We start from the raw sequence: 18,215 nt of genomic DNA, 5'->3' as shown, positions 1-18,215 counted from the left end.
CACGTAAAATTAATTGATAATTTTCCCTAAACCTTTATAGACGATGAGGGGTGGGGGCATGTGCAGGAGGAAGAATGGCTGGGAAAGGGTAGAGTTCCAGTCATGGCTGAAAAGGACTTTTTTGACCCAAAGGATTTTGCCCCTTTCTGCTCCCCGAGTCACTCCACAAGGTCCCCAAACCACCCTAACACCGCGGTGGGCTCAGGTGCTTGAAGGCAATTAATTCCCAGTTGAATAAAATGTTCCATTCCAGAATAAAATGTTACAGACTGAACAAGAACAGGAAAGCAGGCAGTAAAAAACAGCCATATAAAAACAAAGTAAAGCGCTCTAAAGGGAGATGTGGCGGCGATGAAAAGAGTATAAAAAACCAAACCTTTATTTTCCCTAGCTCTGAAACTGATCTCTTGAGCACCATATACAATTCTTCACTGGTTGATCAGAGAAAGCAGCAGAGATTTAGAAAAGAATAAAGATTCTTTAAGAGGCGGGGGCCGGGGGGAGGGTTGTTCTCCACACCACTCAGCACGAGCAGAGCATCACAGAACAAATGTGAAGAGAAGGGCTTCAAAAAAGCCAGGTTGAGGTTTTCATGGGCAGTAGTGGATCATCCCTTTCTGGTCTCCCTGGTACCGAAGGGACAACTGCTCGCATGTGCGATGCGTCCATGCTTGTGCTCCAGGGCTTCCCTTACAGAGTCCTATTCTGTTTGGCCAAGACAACTGGCTTGGCCCGATGAGCTGAGAGAACAGTGTCAATGCTGGGACACTCATCACACATGCCTTTAAAACAAGCAAGCAAAATAAAAACAAAGACACTGAAACAGAGAACAGGGGGACAGCGACCAGAGGGGAGAGGGGAGGGAATTTAAGGGGAAAAAAGGGGGAGGGATTTAGAGGAACAAATATGCAGGACACAGGGACAACAGCTAAGGGGGATGGAAATGGGAGGGAGGTGGGGAGCACGGGGTAGGGTGGGCTGGGATGAGAGAAATAGACAAAACTGTACTTGGAAAATAATTAAATAAAAATAATTTTAAAAAAAACACGATAGAGACCACCTCGTGAGACGTAAGTAACTTGTTCTCTTCGTCACAAAAAATATGCCCAGATATAAGGTTGATTACAATGGCAACAATGTTCCCAGTGAGAAATGGAATATTAGAACCATACATGTTTCTAGGGAGCTCACTAAGGCACAGAGAGACGAAGGAGTAAGACAAGACCACACATCCACACGGAAGGGGAACCACGTCTGGAGCCTATGCCTCCTCTGTATAGACCACGTCACTGCTCTTCCCACTACCAGAGAGCGTATGGAATTCTGGGTAAGTGCTCTGAAAGCATTAGTCTAAAATTTTCAAAAGTACTTGGAGGAAGTTAAATCATACATTGGGGGGGGGTGTTGGAAGATGTAATAAGCACCAACAGGTGTGTGCATTTGCTAAAGAGACCGCTCAACTATTCAATAGCATCAACTCCTAAGAGGCATGAACATTACGGGGGGAGGGAGCAACATAACCCAGGGGTTCCCTATAAATAACTCTTAATTGGAACAGAAAGAGAAGCAAATGGTGGGAAAGCTTCTTTGATTTAGGGGAAGGTCCTGGAGGGCTATCTTTATCTGAAAGCTTCATAGATAAGGAGCTCGATAACATGACCAAAATTTTGCAGGTGAAGATCTTTTTAAGAGCTCAGAAAATAAAGTAGCTTTGGAAAGGGCAGAAGGTGAGACCCTTCAAGGTTAGCAGAGGTTATCTGTTTGCCTCTTGAATTATTTTTTAAAATATCCAAAATAAAAATGCATTTCAGAGAAAAAAGAAACACAAATTCTTCTAAACTATAAAAAGATGCCCAAATTCATTCAGAATGAAAGAAATGTGTATTTGAGCACTGAAGTATTACTTTCACTATCACACTGACGAAGGTTTCCAAATCTGGGTACTGCACAGTGTTGGCCAGGGTGTGGGGAAGCAGGCGCACCCACCACGGGCGGGAGTGTCCGCTGGGGCCATGCTGTCAGTAGGCAGCCAGGTCAGGAATGTTCATTCCCTCTGGCCCAGCAGTTTTACTTCAAAGAAATTGTCCTACATGACTGCATATGCAGAGTCATGTGAATAATAAGACTGTTCACCATAGCTTTGCTCATAATAACAAGAGGCTAGAAAAAACCTAAATGTCCACTGAGAAAAGACTGATTTACTGCATTTTGGGACACTTCTATGCAATGAAACACCACTCGGACATATAAAAGAACACATTCTGTCTATCAATAATAGTGTGGTCCAATGTTCAAGGGAGAAAAAAACCCGGCCAGGTGTAGAAGGCTATGAGTAGTCCTACCTGTGTTTAAAAAGAAAGAGACAGACATACAGTTGTGGATGTTAACATAGACATCAATAAAGTTTTATGAGGAAATGTGTATATACATAGAACATTTTACTTATGTCTATGTTAATATATAGATATGTGTATGTTATAGTAATAGTTGCTTCTGGGGAGAAGGCATAGGGGTCTGTATACCCTTTTGTACTTTTTTTCAGAAAGATTAGTTACTTTTTAAATGTAGTGTGAAGTAAGGGGAGATGTCATTTCCTCACTCTTAGAATTCTAACCAAATGAGACTGAGGCAGGAGAAAACTTTAGTTAAAGAAAATGCTCACAGAGGAGAAAGAGTTCTGGCTATTCACCACCAAGGAAGGAAATCTACTTAGTTTTAGTCTTCGTTGAGAATACTCATAAAACGTCTGAATTTAGTCTTCTGTCTGGGCAGGTCCTGTCCAGGGAGCATAATGCAACCTTCCTCGGAGCACCTTGCAGTGTCTGGTGCCCGGAGTTCTCAACAGCCCCCCCTTTTTTTGGTAAATATTTTATTTATTTATTCCTAGAGGGGAAGGGAAGGAGAGAGGGAGAGAAATATCAATGTATGGTTGTCTCCTGTGCGTCCCCTGCTGGGAACTGGCCTACAACCCAGGCATGTGCCCTGACTGGGAATCAAACCACAGTTGTTCGGTTTGCAGGCCAACGCTCAATCCACTGAACTATACTAGCCAGGGCTCAACAGCCCTTTTCATGACAGGAGGTAGATCTAAACCGATCCTGGGGCCATTTGGTAAGAGCGTTGGTCCTCACACACAGAAATGGAACTTTTGAAAAAACAGTCTTCAAGTTGATGAGGATTCGAATTAGTTGGATTTCAGTTTATTAAAATCCCGCTAATGAGAATCACAGGGAATCCACAGTTTTAAGATCAGCTAAATTCAAGCCTCATCTTTGGAAATGACGAGTTAGATTCAAGATGAATAATAAGAAACAGAATATGTCAACATAGGTTTCTATGAATTACAGTCTTGAAGGGGTAATAATAATTTATAAAAACATACATATTTGATACAATTTGAGAACAATATCAAAGTAGTAAATAATAGGTTGCTTTAGGTAAATTGACCCTTTAAAAATACTCTATTATGCCTTCCAATGAAGCCATAATATTTTGAAAATGAGTCATTGAAGGAAACATAATTTAAGGATAATATTTTAATTTCTTTTCAGAGAATGTATAATATTTGTATTCACTTAGTATTGATTACCTATCAGTCATTCTACAAAGTGCAATAGTTTAACAGGACCTCTGAGAAGGACTCAACTTACATTGCAGCATAAATCATAAACAGGTATTCGCAAAAGGTAAAACTTTATCATGTAAAATATATCATAAACTATGAATGAGATATTGTAAAGATGGAAACAATCTCTTAAGGAAAGAAAAAAAGACCCTATAGGCTAATGAGCACTATTGAGGAGGGTTGCTCAGAGCATCTGAATGAATAATTAAGTTTTAAGTTTCTTGATCCTTCCATTGAGTACCAAATACAGGGACAAGCATACAGTAGTAGCCTCTCATAAAAGGTTTAACTGAATACACTGCACAGGCTTCATCATAAATGCTTCTTGAATGAGGGAAAATCTAGGCCACTTCAGAGACCATTTTTCCCAGCTTTCATTCCTAAATTGCATGAATCACAAAAGGGCTGTCATCAGTCAAATTCCCAAAGGAAGGGAGATCATGCTTTGCTGATGGGAGCATAATTAATATCTGCATATAATAGTCCGTCTGTCTTCTGGGCTTTAGTTAATCAAGATCCAGGAAAAAGTCTAACATATGTATCACGTGAAAACAAGTAAGTTATAACATCTTGTACCATTGTATTCTGCTGGACTTTATTCTGAAATCAAGTATTCCTGTATCGATGAGACAAACCAGTGGTTAGCAAAGAGGGGAGGAGCTGGGGGCAGGTAAAATAGAAGGGAATTAAGAGGTACAAACTTCCAGTTATAAAAAAGTCATAGACAGCATAAGGAAGAGAGTTGATAACATTGCAATAACTTTGGTGATAAATGGTAACTAGACATATTGTGGGGATCATTCTGTAATATGTGTAAATATCAAATCACTATAATGTACACCTGAAACTAATGGGATATTTACTGTATGTCAACTATACAATAAGAAAAAAAAGCATTCCTACCCGAACAAGTTTTTCTGAATCCCCTCTCCATTTGCTGACAATGGTTGATGCAGAAATGTTAAAGAAGGTTGTTTTGCATTCTGTGGCCACAGCTTTGGCCAATAAAGTCTTTCCAGTACCTAGAAACACACGTGGAGAAAGTATGAGTGGCATTTGAACTTCCTTTCTCTGCTTACTACTAACAGAAGTCAGTGTCATGAGCAAAAAAAAGAGGAAGTTGCTCAGTGCTCGTTTGCCCCCTCCTGATGTGAGGACAGATGGAGCAACTCATCCTCTGCCAGCACACTTCACACCAAGACCAAACCAGAAAGACCTGTGTACCTGGAGGGCCATAGAGCAGTAGTCCTTTCCAGGGAGAGAGAATGCCTGTGAACAGCTGTGGATACTGTGGGAACAAGGAACAGTGATGAGGTTTGGTATCAGTACATCAGACACGCCTGGATCACAGGCAAGCTAGTGAAGCTGGAGCGAGCACAGCACAGCTCTGGGAGCTTAGGCTTCCTTTTATTAAGGCTGGCTGCATATATATATATATAATCTTAGATATCCCCACTTTACTTTCACACTTGATAGGAATGCACAGCTTAATTTGTATGGCTTTTTAAAAGAGCATCTTCTTTTAAGGGAAAGAAAGGCATGTGTAGGTACTTACACTCTGCATTACAATAGTTATTTCTTACATGTGTAGCATTATTTCTGCCCCTGCCCCCCCCACCCAAATTCTATATGCAGAACGTTTGGCAATCTTTGAAGACCTAGCAGGTGGGAACTTTAAGAGAAGCATTAGAACCAACAAATAAAGGTGTACAAAGTCTGTCCAGAAGGTAACCAGCTATGTAATATGAAAAATAAAGACATGTATTGAAGAAGATACAGGATACAAGAAACACTGTACATAGGACAGTGACACCTCAGTCCCATTCAAAGTAGGCACCTTGGGACCTCACACAGTTCTCCCAGTTGCCCTCAGCTGCCCCATGGCGTTTTCCCTGAATCTCATCGATGATCTTAAATCTCTTCCCTTTCAAAGGTGATTTTAGTTTTGGGGAAAGCTAGGAGTCACAGAGTGCCAAATCTGGGCTATAGCGGGGCTAAGTCACCTGGGTGATTTGACATTTCAAAAAAAAACTCTGCATGAGACATGATGCATGAGTAAGCACACTGTCTCGATGAAGCTGCTAATCACCAGTTAGGTCTTCTGAATCATCTGGATAGTTTCCACAGAGAAATGTTCAAGTTTTACTCAAAATTTGATGCAGACTTATTGCTCTACTCACACAGTCATTCTGAATGCGTTGACCACACAGTGCACATGCTCATTCAGTGGCGTCTATGGCCCCCACTGACTAGTACAGTGAAGTTGTCACTGTTCATGCACGTGCATTCCAGTCCTCTCTCCTTGTCTGCCAGGATACACTGGTGCCATGTAAACCATCCTCGTTATATTAACAATGGATGGACTTTTTTTGGACAGACCTTGTATGTGAAGAAAGCATAAAACTATGGCGAAGGCTGATTTAGAAGTTGGGAACAGTCAGTGCTGAATGCATTATGAGACGCTAGCTCTAAACAGGACCCGTATGGACTTCAGTGAATCTCTCTCATTAGTTCAAGTTCAAACAATCTAGATGCAGGGGTGTCTAACTTGCAGCTTGCAGGCCACATGAGGCCCAGGATAGCTATGAATGCAGCCCAACACAAAATTGTAAATTTACTTAAAACATTATGAGATTTTTTTATGATTACATGTCACAATGTATTTAATGTGTGGCCCAGAGATGCCAAGTTGGACACCCCTGATACAGCAGGGTTGGTAGGAAACAATGCAAAGGAAAGATAATGGTAAAATTATAGCTAGGTATCAGTATCTTGCAGATGCTAATGTCAAATCTCTAATATACAGAGCTTATAATACCATGGAGATAACACATCCAGAGAGTTTCACGAGATGTTCTATCTTTTCCGGAAGTCCTGCACTAGAGAGCCACTCAGAGGACATGGTGAATAAACTGCTAATTCTGAACACCGGTATATTTCTTATCCACCTGTCTTAACACAGGGAAAAAAGGAGGGGAAACACAGTCCAAATTTATTGATTTTTGTCTCATTAGAATAGAAGCATCCAAAATCAGGAGCTGTATGGGCTCAGCGATAAAAATAGGTTATTAAACAAATTTGTGGTCCTGGCTATGTAAGATTATAAAAAATGGCCACAAATTATTTGCAGCTCCATCAACCAAGGGGGAGAGTATATTTCTCCACCACTTGAATCTGGACTTGGCCTTGTGATTTTGGCCAATGGAAAATCACAAGGACATTAACAAATATAAGAAAAGACTTGGCAATATAACACTAATTAATATGAGGAATATAAGAAGAGACATGGAAAATACTCATGGATTGGGACCTGCCTGTCCTTCCTTGCTTCTGTCTGGGAACCCTCTGCCACCATGAGAACGAACAGGATTTGGCAGGCCTGCTGGAGGAAGCGAAGCACGAGGAGAGAGGTCTCAGGGCCCTGTTTATCCCACCTTTCTCAGCCTCTCCATCTTTTCCAACCACCCTGCCGAATGCCCCAGACACATGAATGAGGCCAGCCAATATCATCTGCAAGAAAGAGGAGCCAGCCCCGCTGAGCCCTGTCCAAACTGCCTACCCACAGAACAGCAAACAAATAGACGATTGTTGTTTCAAAGGCACTACATTTTGGGCAGGTCTGTTATACTTCTCATATCCACGTCTGTTAACCAAACATGGAGAGTCTCGTTTACCATTTCTCTTCCTGTTCAGTGAGCCACTCAACACAAAGCCTAGTCAGGAGCAAACAATGCTAGCTTTACTGGACAGTGGCCTGGAAGGGGCTGTCCAGCCTTTACAGCCAGCCAAAAGCAAAGCCCCAGATGATGGGTGTGTGTGTGTATGTTAAGGAAGGTAGATCTCTGAAAGCAAGTGAGTGGCCCTGTCCTACAGGAAGTTTTTCTATTATTATGCATTTTTAGGGAGGCAGACTGATTTGAACCAATCTCTAGGAACTGACAAACCATATATTTGGAGTTAATATTATCACTTAGAGCAGATGCCTACCTTGAACCCACATGTAACATTTCCAACTGCCTAGGATGGACTGGGCCTTGGTACTCCAGATGGACAAAGAATAGTGACACAGGCAGAAGTTTAGCTTATGGACAGAAAATCATCCTGCGCTTCTCTCCCTGCTGGGTGTATGACATACAGCTTGTCCAGTGGATAATGAACAGAAATAACCCCCAAGAGGCTTCCCATCCTTACCCTTATAGGATACACAACAGCTTCTTTGACTAACTGCTTGGCTGCATCGAGGCCAATAATGTCATTCCACTTTATGTTTGGATTATGGAGATAAATGTCCTGCAATGCACATTTGATCATTTTGTTAAAACTAATGTTTTCCTCCACAGCTGTAATAAACACAGGAGCTGCAGAATACTTGACTTACAATAGGACATAAAGAGCTGGTAATAAAAAAAATTTTGATGTTAGATATATGTATATATGCACACTGTCATTTTGCATTGGTTCACCAAAGGGATACCATAAGAATATCCAGTGATTTTCCCTGAAGAAGATATTGATAATATAATATGGTACTTTTAGAGGAAAAAGAAGCTCCTAACAATGCAACTTCTCTTTATACCTGTCTTCAGTCAATAGTGAAGCGTGCTGATTTATGACCGTAATCAAAGAAACTACAGAATATGCCTTCAAATTACATTAGCTTTTACTGCAAAACAGCTCCTAGCCAGCGCCTGGACTCTCTCTTGCTCCTTGATCTCGTAAACACTTTCTTAATTTGTTGCATGAAGAGATAATGCTCCTCTGAAGCCAATTTCTCTTTTTCCCTAGTGATCACTCCCTCCTTCCATCAAGAGGAATTGCTTCTACAAAATTCAGGGAAGCCAACAACCAAGCAAAAGTGAGTTTTCCCCTTTTGAAAAGAGCCCTGTAGCAACCACCTGCAGTAATCAATTAAGGTAGCTTTTACTGATAACTCATTTACAGTTTCCAAACTGCAATTTCACAAGACACCTCAGAACTGTTACTCAGGGGCCTTTTTCAGTAGGAGCTGTTTCAGGCAAACTGAATATCTAGGGCGTTACATTGTTTTAAAAAGCCTCTTTTCCAAAGTTGTTCCGATGACTGCAGAACAATCTGGAAACAATTTTTATACTTATTTAATTTTAAAATAATGCATGCACGAGTTCAAAAATATAAAAATCCATGTTTAAAATGCTGGTGAGATGTCACGCTCCAACTCCTGACCTCCATCCTCCCGGTTCCCTTCACCCACAAGGGATGACTTTATTAGAGATACTATTTATACAAGTGATTTGGGTCATGCCTAATATGCATGATCCACTCTTGGATGGGGCGACAGAGAAAAGACTCCATCTTCTAAGATCTTGGGAGAAACTGCCATGTCTTTAAAAGTCTTGTCTACTGCCATGTCTTCTAAGATCTTGGGAGAAACTGCCATGTATCTGCATGTCCACCAGCCACCCATGGATAATAGCAGCATTTCTGGCCCTCTTCTAATGTTGACATTGAGTTCTACATGGTAGTGTTCAGTTTCCCAATAAGAAGGTTTTCCTTATAGGAATCAAATGTTATCCACCAGCACTCAACAGGGCTGCCTCATGAAGTGGTGAGCTCCCTGTCACTGTAAGCATTCAAGCAGATGCTGAATGACTGCCTCCCATGGAACTATCGAAAGCATTCCAGATGGAATCATTTCAGGCCACTTCCATTCTCCAACTCTATCATCACTAGTCATGTTATCCTTTTGCAGAAATAGCAATGAGAGTATTGATTTCTGTGGCCATGAAAAATATTTTTCTCTGCTCTCTTATGCATCCCAGTTACCACAACCTGGCTCAATCCCTCATCCTCTCTCACTGTTATTAACTTCAGAGCTGGTCTCCCTATCTCCATTTCTTTAATATCCACCCACCACACTCTCATTAGAGCAAGTTATCTAAAAGCACATTTGAATATCCCATTCTCAATGGACACCTTCGAAAGATTCCCCACCTCCTACAGGCAGGTTCCTGGCCCCGGGCCCTGTTCACTGCGCCCTTACTCTGGAACCCTGGCCTCTCTCTCCAGCCCCGTTTCTCAGCACTCCTTGCATCTTACTTGCCTCTTACTTGGCTCAATAGAAACACTGCCCAATCAACACAGTTTCACAGGTATGTATGTACCTTTGCCCAGAATGCCCCCACCATCCATCTTATACTTTTTTTCATGTGGCTATTTCCTGGATATCTTCTTCCCTAAGACTTTCCCTTCCCTCTGGCACAAATGCTCCGCCTTTACACTCTCAAAGTCCACCTTGCCCGTGGGACAGGAAACTCTTGCACAGGGACCATGTTGATGGGTTCACCATTGTGTTCCAGCCTACAGCACACGCTGGCACATAGTAAGCATGTGGTGAGCAACTGCTGGACTGAAGGAGAGATCTGGGAACCCTAAACTACTCAGTCACTGAGCAGGTTTTTGCATCATTTTAAACATTTATCTGAGCTGGCCTAGATTTCAGTCTTTCCTGAAATACAAGATTGCTAGAAATTAGAAAGTCTCCATAACTCAGGAATCTCTTCCACTCCCAAGGAACTTGTCCAAAGTCTCACAGCCAGAAAGCAGAGGGTATAGACATCAAACCCGGGTCAACCAATTCCAGACCCTGTGTCATTAACCAGAAGACTTCCCTGCCTTAGATTTGGGCAGAGCGGGGTGGGGGCAGAGTTCAACCATCAGTAGTCTGAATGACAAGCTCTTTCCTATTAATCCTGCTTTTCATGGAGATTTCCACTTACAAATCATCAGATTCCTGACATCTTTATTTCTAGGCTTTGACTATTCAAACAAGAGCCAGACAGGCTCTTTCTTTCTCTAAGATACTTTTCTTTCCTTAACTCTTGGCTCAGCTTACAACCTTTCACCTGTCCCTTACTTTCTAAATCTTTTTCTCTTTTGGTTTTCTTGGCCTCCATAGTGAGATGGTAGGCTTTTTCTATTGTAATTTTGATTCTATAATTTATTTATCATGCATTATTGTGTCTCTAAACAATATGAGAGCCTTTGCAAGTGGGGGCACTTTATAAATAAATGATCATATTTATTGTCATTAATAAAAGAAGCAGCCCACGATGCTCCAGGAGCCCCAATCCACCTCCGTAAATTTGTGAATTGAATATCGGATCTTACCCGGCTCACCACCGCTGCCAATTCTCGCATCTCACTGTTCATGCCAATGAAGGCACTCAGAGGCTTCAGCAGGCGTTCCTGACGATGGGAACACAAAACCCGTTACGATATTGCTTGGTGACTTAGGAAGAAAAACAGTGCATGGGTCACGGTGACACAAATGGTGGCAGGCTGCTAGAACCTTCCAACCAATCTCGAAGCTTCTCTGGACTCAAAATTGTATTTTTAAGTTATTCTGGATTTTGGCAGTTTACAAGATGAATGTTACATTTTAGCCACTTACTGAGGGGTCTGGGTTACAGTCGAAGCTGTTCAAGCCAAGTTTGCTGGTTGTTCCTTTGATAACATCTGTGAGCAGCCCTCGGAAGTCAATGATTTGGCCCTGAAAGGGAACAGTGGTTATTTACACCATGGAAACTTGAGGAAAGCCTATCTTTAATGGCTCGGCTTCATTAAACCAAGACAGATTTATGTTCCTTGATGTGTAGGGCAAACTTAAAGTGAAGCTTCAAAAAGCACCTGCACTAATAATGAACACCATAATTTCCTGAGGTTGGGGCACTCTCGAATAAAAAACAAGTTGTAACCAAATTCTTCAGAATGAAGTTGGTTTGCATAGAAATTCACCAGCATTTTTCAGTTCCTGACACCTGCCACCTGCTTCCTTACATGTCTGTCTCCCCTGTGCTGCCTCCTCCTTCGGGAACATCCCACACAGGAAGAACAGACTGGCACAAGAGCAATAATCGTTCCTATTTACTGGCATGAGCGTTCACTACCCAGCAGAGCCCCTGATACAAAATAGGTGTGCAAGGAACCTTGTGAAGATTATTTCCAATTCTTTTTTAATTAAATTTTTAAAAATTACAGTTTACATTCAATATTATCTTGTATTAATTAGTGGTTAGACAATTATATAATTTACAAAGGGTTCCCCCCGTTATCTCCAGTACCTACCTGATGCCATACACAGTTATTACGATATTATCGACTATATTTCCTACTGTGTACTTTACATCCCCATGACGGTTTTGTAACTACCAATCTGTACTTTTGGAGATTTCTGATTCTGACAACACCTCTGCTTACCAGGCGTGGCGTCCTAGTTTCCTAGATGTGGAGGTAAGGCCAGGGAAGTTAAGTGATCTGCCCGGGGCCACACAGCTAACATGTGACTTCAGGCCAGAATTCAAACTCAGATACCTGTCTCCCACACCCCTTCCAACACCTTCTTGTCTCCCCCCTAGGAAGAAGGAAGAAGGAAGGATGTGTGGGAAAACAAATAACAATAACTGTAGCTGGCATTTATTGAGTGTTTATCGTATATTAGGCACCCTACCAGGCCCTCCATTCATTATGACATTTAAAGCAGCCGTATGATTATTCCCATTTTACAGAGGAGAGAGATTTGGAGAGATTAAACAACTTGAGCAAGGTTACACAGCTGGGAAGGTCTGAGCTGTGGTTTGAACCTAGGCAAGCTGACTCCAAAGCCACTAATTACCTTGAAGAGCAATACGCCTAGTAAATTTGCAAGGGGAACCAGGGAATCCTGAAGCCGAGGCCCCAAATGTGGCAATGAGAGACACATTTTGGAGATCAGCCCCCTGGCCATATACCCTCATTTAGCTTATGAACATTTGAAATGCTAGGGAGAAAATCCTGTACATTTTACCCTGAGAACATTTCTGCCGAAAGAGAATTTATAGCCAGACTCTTTCAAAGGTTAAGTGCTGGGTTAAATTGTCCCTTCCTTATGACCTGATCAGAAACATCCATTCATATGAACTTGAGACATTCAGGAGAGAAACCAATGCCATAAAACTGTTAGGGACAAAACTGCCTGAAAATACAATGAAAATTCTAAAGGTGAACAAGGGACCATTTCTGCATGGGAGGCACTGATTCGAGTAGTAGTATCTCCAGCAATCACTCATGTAGTTGAGGTCCTGAAAAGGAGCCAGTTCAGGCCAATGAGATGGCACCCTTGCTTTCCAAGGAGATGCTGCCAGCTTCCCTTCCAAACATGAACAACCCAGAGTTGGGTTGAGCTGAGAAGAGTCAGCTGGGTGTAAGCCCGCCGTCCTGGAGTTTGAGAATGTGACCAAAGAAAGCAAGATGACTCTTAAAGAAATATGATCCCGGAAGTTACAATCAATAGGTACGCTGGTGTTGCTGCTTTTCGTTTCCAATCAACATGTTTTACCTGCCTTTTGCCTGTATCCACTCAACTGGGTCTTTTCTGTTGGAGAAATTATGATTTACAAATCAGGACATGAGGTTCATCATGAAAGAGGTAGAATATCTATCAAGGACAAGATCAGCTCTCTGGTAACAGAGGTTCCATGATTCACTGGGAGTAGCCAGACCTCCAAGTTGAAAGGCGATACCACTAATCAACCCAGTGACGGGGCAGGAACAAATGAGGATGCCACCACAGCTTCTTATGTAATGCAGAACAGTCATGCCCATGTTTATCATTTTAATCACAAAAGGTTTAAGCTGCAAGGAACACTGGAAGCCATCTCTTCCAAACCCCTGAACTTACAGAGGAGAAAACTCGGAGATGGGGACGTTCATTCAAGTCCATTCATCCAGAAGGAAAATTCAGACCAGAACCCAGAGGGTTCGAATCTTCACAGCCACTTCCCACTTCCCCTCACAGCCGACCTGTGATCATTACATATTAACTTTTCTGTTAGGCAAAAATAATGTTTTTATTTCACTTTTAAAAAGGAAAATAAAAATTCCCCTTTTGGTGTCAGGTGTATGAGTTCCACTTACTTTGTGTGGATGGATGTTTTCTTCTCTGCCGCCTCTGTTGATTCCTGATATGCTTAAGCCAAAGTCAGTGGTCTCTGTGCAAGCATTATTAACAGCCTCCTAAAGAAAGAGAAGACAGGCAGAAGTCAGCTGTGGAAGGCAACACAGAGATGCTGGTTGTAATTGCCTATCCCATCATGCCAAATCCAATGCTGGAGATCAGTTCTGTACATGGGAAACCCAACGTGTAATTTGGCCACTTCTGTGTAGCCCCAAGAGGAATTAATTATCTGCCTGTGCCATGGAAGGAGCTGGCCTTGGAAACCGGAGGCTCTGAGCAGCTTTTCCAGTGGAAGAAACAGTTGCATCTCAATCCGTCACCACTCGCCAGCTTGCCTTTTCTCCCATGACCAGAGGCATTTGTGGCCAGGGGTGGCTGAGTTCGGAGAGGCAGCAGAGTCAGCCAGCTCCCGTGGGATTGATCCTGCTGCTTCTCCACTTCCCTTCTGCCTGGGTCAGACCATGCGATGGCCAGACCAGCCCACCTCTCTGAGGGTGAGACGCTCCTTTTGACCAACTTTGACCAACTGGTTTCATGATTATTTCTTTCTATCCCACCAGGCATCTTGGGTGTTGATTCTGTTTCACAATTTCTACTGGTTTTCTTTCCTTGGAAACCTGGTATGATTTGTTCTGAACCAGGAGGTTCGGACTCTCTCTTCCTGTTGCCCATCTCCTCCCCAAGAAAGCACAGTGTGGAACTCTGAGGTGGGGACCAACCATGTGCATTTGGGAAAAACCCAACAGGAGATTCTGAGACTCTCAAGCTCGGCCACACACAGGACTACCCCTGGCCTATATTTAGGAGCCCAGGAATGTGCTTCAGGACAGGAAGACCCACCAACTACAGTTACCTGAAATGGGAGGATCGAACTCTGTAACAACCAGGCCCTCCTGCTATGGCTGGGCCCAGGGCTCACCCTGCAAGGCCTGTTACCCATCCTACACATATTGAGAAAATTAGGAAGTCTAGGGATTTGCCTGTGGTTTTAACCCAGCAAATTGGAAGAAAATGTGCAATTTAGTAAAATTATACAGCAATTTAAAAAACATAGGTCCTCAAATAAATAAATTTTTTAAATGTGACTATTTTCTTGGGGCTAGTTCTCAATCACCTGCAATTTTACCAACACCAAGCAAAGCATTCCCAACCTGTTTAGGATGTTCCTTATGGAGGGGTTTGGCTTCCCCTGGCTTCCCCACCGTGGTTTTGGACCGTGGCCTCAGCTGACTGATCTTGGGAAGATTTTGACAATTGTCACTCATCACCCTAGGGGAGGAAACAAAGACCTTGAAGGAAACTATTCTAATCACTTAGTTCGAGGTAGCTAAATGATTTGTGGAGCACACTTGAAGAGAGTTCTTGAACGATGGCAGGTGCACCACAATGGGGCCCTTCTGTGTGCTCCAGCCCCCGTCCTGCCCATCCAAGCCCTGACTCACTCAGTCCATCCATTGCATTGGGGTCCTCCCAGACCAGGCTAGAGGGCCTACCTCCTCCTGGAGGGCCCCCAACTCATTTTCTTCATTTCCCTTTCATGCCCCCTGACTTCAGCCCTTCTGTAAATAACTTTATTTTCCCCAAAACACATTGCTTTACAAACATCCTTCCATTGTTTCTTTCCGCATTTTTTTAAAGAGCAGCAATCAGACCAGAGCAAGGTACAGGAGAGGAAGGAATCTTCCACTGAAATTAACGAGCATTGAGAAGCCCAGGAGTGGTCATGGAAAACGTACAATGTGGAAGGAAGGATGGGAGGGAGGGAGGGAAGGAGGGAACCAACCCAGGAATTTGTCCATGGCTTTATCCAGGATGCAGGGTGCAGCCCTGACCACTTGAAATGCCTCCCATCACACTGTGTACAATGAACAGCAAAAGGGGCCCTGGCCAGGTGGCTCAGATGAATGGAGCATCATCCCATACACCAGAAAGGTTGTGGGTTCCATCCCCAGTCAGGGCGCACAGGGGAGGCAACTGATTGATCAACGTTTCTCCCACATCTCTCTCTCTCCCCCCACCACACTTCTCTCTCCCCCTCCCTTTTCTCTCTCCAAAAATCAATTAACATATCCTTGGGTGAGGATTAAAAAACATCGAAAGGTGCTCATGGAAGAAAAGCAACCTTACCTCATCTCTGTTGTCACAGATCACTCATATTTGTAAAACAACTTTTCACTAGAATTGGGTACTTCAGGCACAACAATGTCGGAACAGTGGCTAACCGAGGTGGGGATGAGAGGTATGGCTGGGAAGGGACCCTGCTGTCGGGCCGTCAGTGCGTTTGGCTGTGTTGATGTTACACGTAAATACAGAGAGGACCTGCTTGGGAGCAGAACATGAATGCCCAAATCATTAGTTCTTTGGTTCTCTCCGTTTTCTTGTCCTTACATGTGAGAGGCATTTGCAGGGGGAATTTCTAGAGTTTTTCTCCCCGTTCTCTGAGTGGTCTCAGAGAACTACAATTTCAACTCCATTTCTTTGTAGGAGGGAAGAAGTTATTCATGTCTGATATGAATGCATAGTTATTTCCCCAGCAAGAACATCTGCACCAACACCACCAATGTTGGAACATGGCAGCCCAGTGTCAGGCCTGTGGGGACAAATGTCATGAGAGGTGAGCAGTTGCCAGTTCTCAGGACGTCTGGCTTTCATTTGTAAATTAAGAATCAGAAGAGCTATCCCTCAGGCCTTTTCCTAGCACAACAATGAAATATGTAGAAATGAACACCAAATATTTACTAGTGCAAACCCTTGTGAACAGCATTAATTTAAATGAACAGAATACACTCACACACACACATAGTTAAATTTGCATCAACACCCATGTAAGGCTCTCAGGGGCCTCAGAGTCTCTTTTCCCACTGTGAGTTCCTACTGGAGGCAGTTGGCTCACACATTTGCTTTGACACAACCAAACACAAGTACACTAATATGCAGTGCATTTCCAATCAGCTCTAACAATGATAAAATTCTTCCTAATATGGAACCAAGTTCACCCCGCATTAACTTTAGTCACCCGCCGGTCCTAGGTGTGCCCTGTGAAATTTGCAAAGAAAGTTCCAATCTCTCTTCAGAGAGGAAGACAGCCACTGCACTGCTTTAGGGACCATCCCCACCCCAAGTTTTCTGTTTCTCAAGCTAAACACCCCCCAGTTGCTCCAATCACTCCCAAGCTCATCTGGCTTCCAGATTCTTACTCATCCTGGTCACCTTCGCTTTATCCACTGCCTCTGACCGCAGTACAGTTGCCTCCTACTTTCTGGACACTATTTCTATTGATGAGACCCGAGGCCACAATGGCCATCACACCACACTGTGGGCTTGCACTGCGCCTGCAGTTCACTCAGATTCCTAGGTCTCTGCCTTGAAATGGGGGAGCCGTTTGTTGTGAATCCTTGGTTACAGCTTACACCATACTTCATTAAATTTCCTCTTATTATTTTGGGCCCATCTCCCAAGCTATCAGGATCTTTTGGCATTCTAATGCTGTCATTTGTCACATTAAAGAACCTTTCCTCCTTTGGGTCAGCTAATTTGTCAGCAAATCTCTAAACGGGGAGCTTGCTCTCTGGTATGAGATACAAGAATTGGAAAAAGGCACTTCCATTTGTTAATAGCCAATCTCATGACACAACCTCTCGTTTCAACAACTATCTTTGAGTATAAAATTGTAAACAAGCACCATTTGTTATTTTCCTAGTTATCCTTCCTGACTCCAGCCACTAGCTATCCAACCTTCATGTTTATTGATACAAACATCTACGCAGAGAAGAGCTGAAGGAACTTCCAGCCGCCAAGCTCTATCCCAAAAGGGAAGCAAAGCGCTCCAATGACATTCGCTCACAGAGTTTTCTGCCAGGTAAGAAATGCTGAGCAAATTCCAAGCATGAATGTATGACTGAAAAATAATCAGAATCCAAATGCGTTCCCCAAAGCTGGCCTTATAAATTGCTCCTCGCTGATTTTATTCACAAGTAGTTATTTATTACCAGAGTCTGACTAGCTTTATGGAAACTATAAGTAAAAGAATAACACTGGTCAAGACAATGAAACTGCTCCTAAGGGACAGCACAGAGCAAGGGTAGCCTCGGGCGCAGTGTTACTACTGTACCATCACGATGTGTGTGGGGCCCCATGGCCACTTCATAAGTGGTGCCATCAGCCCTGTGAGGTGTCTGCTTTTTCCTTGTTAGGCTGCAGACCAGGGGCTGGAGTCCCGAGAGCAGGGAACTCAGCAGGGCACGTGGAGCTCGTACCTCCTGAAGACCTACCGAGTTGCTTATGAGTATAATCTAAGTTTTCTTCAACTGCAAAGATTTAAAAACATTTTGTTCACTGACTGAATGGTTGTGGGACCCCTACTGGAACCCCACTTTGACCTTCCCCTGAGGTCGGGGCCTTGTTATAACAACAGAAAGTTACAGACTTTCACGTCCCACAGCTATGCCACACTGGGCAGCTGTGCCCTGGCACTGGCTGTCTCTGAAGAGACTGTGACAGTGGGTGTGGGTCAGGAGTGGGAAGAAGGAACACGGAGGACGTGGAGGCAAGAGTGGTGGGACCGTGTGTCTACTGAGAAGGGTCAGGACACAGAGGGGCTCCGTCAGGTGCTTCAAGTCC

General features: G+C 43.2%; 1 protein-coding gene and 1 long non-coding RNA gene across 3 annotated transcripts in view; one reads left to right on the top strand and one right to left on the bottom strand.

Moving 5' to 3' along the window:
- Positions 1–18,215, bottom strand: part of KATNAL2 (katanin catalytic subunit A1 like 2) — a 60,266-nt gene that overhangs the window by 18,922 nt on the left and 23,129 nt on the right. For both annotated transcript variants that reach the window (XM_037165082.2, XM_037165083.2), the window contains 7 exons: positions 14,747–14,864; positions 13,556–13,654; positions 11,055–11,153; positions 10,772–10,849; positions 7,817–7,915; positions 4,850–4,913; positions 4,529–4,647 (listed from right to left, as the gene is read on the bottom strand). In XM_037165082.2, coding sequence (XP_037020977.2) covers positions 4,529–4,647; positions 4,850–4,913; positions 7,817–7,915; positions 10,772–10,849; positions 11,055–11,153; positions 13,556–13,654; positions 14,747–14,864 — 676 coding nt within the window. The remainder of the gene's footprint in view (positions 1–4,528; positions 4,648–4,849; positions 4,914–7,816; positions 7,916–10,771; positions 10,850–11,054; positions 11,154–13,555; positions 13,655–14,746; positions 14,865–18,215) is intronic.
- Positions 1,178–17,416, top strand: LOC119063655 (uncharacterized). Its single transcript, XR_005085216.2, has 3 exons — positions 1,178–1,327; positions 8,411–8,480; positions 17,296–17,416. It is a non-coding gene; the product is annotated as an uncharacterized LOC119063655 (long non-coding RNA).

This window comes from Artibeus jamaicensis, unplaced genomic scaffold, assembly GCF_021234435.1.
Source record: "Artibeus jamaicensis isolate MK-2021 breed Jamaican fruit bat unplaced genomic scaffold, CSHL_Jam_final contig_354, whole genome shotgun sequence".
NCBI lineage: Eukaryota > Metazoa > Chordata > Mammalia > Chiroptera > Phyllostomidae > Artibeus > Artibeus jamaicensis.
Note: the sequence above shows the minus strand (reverse complement) of the source record. Positions and strands in the feature narration are given on the sequence as shown.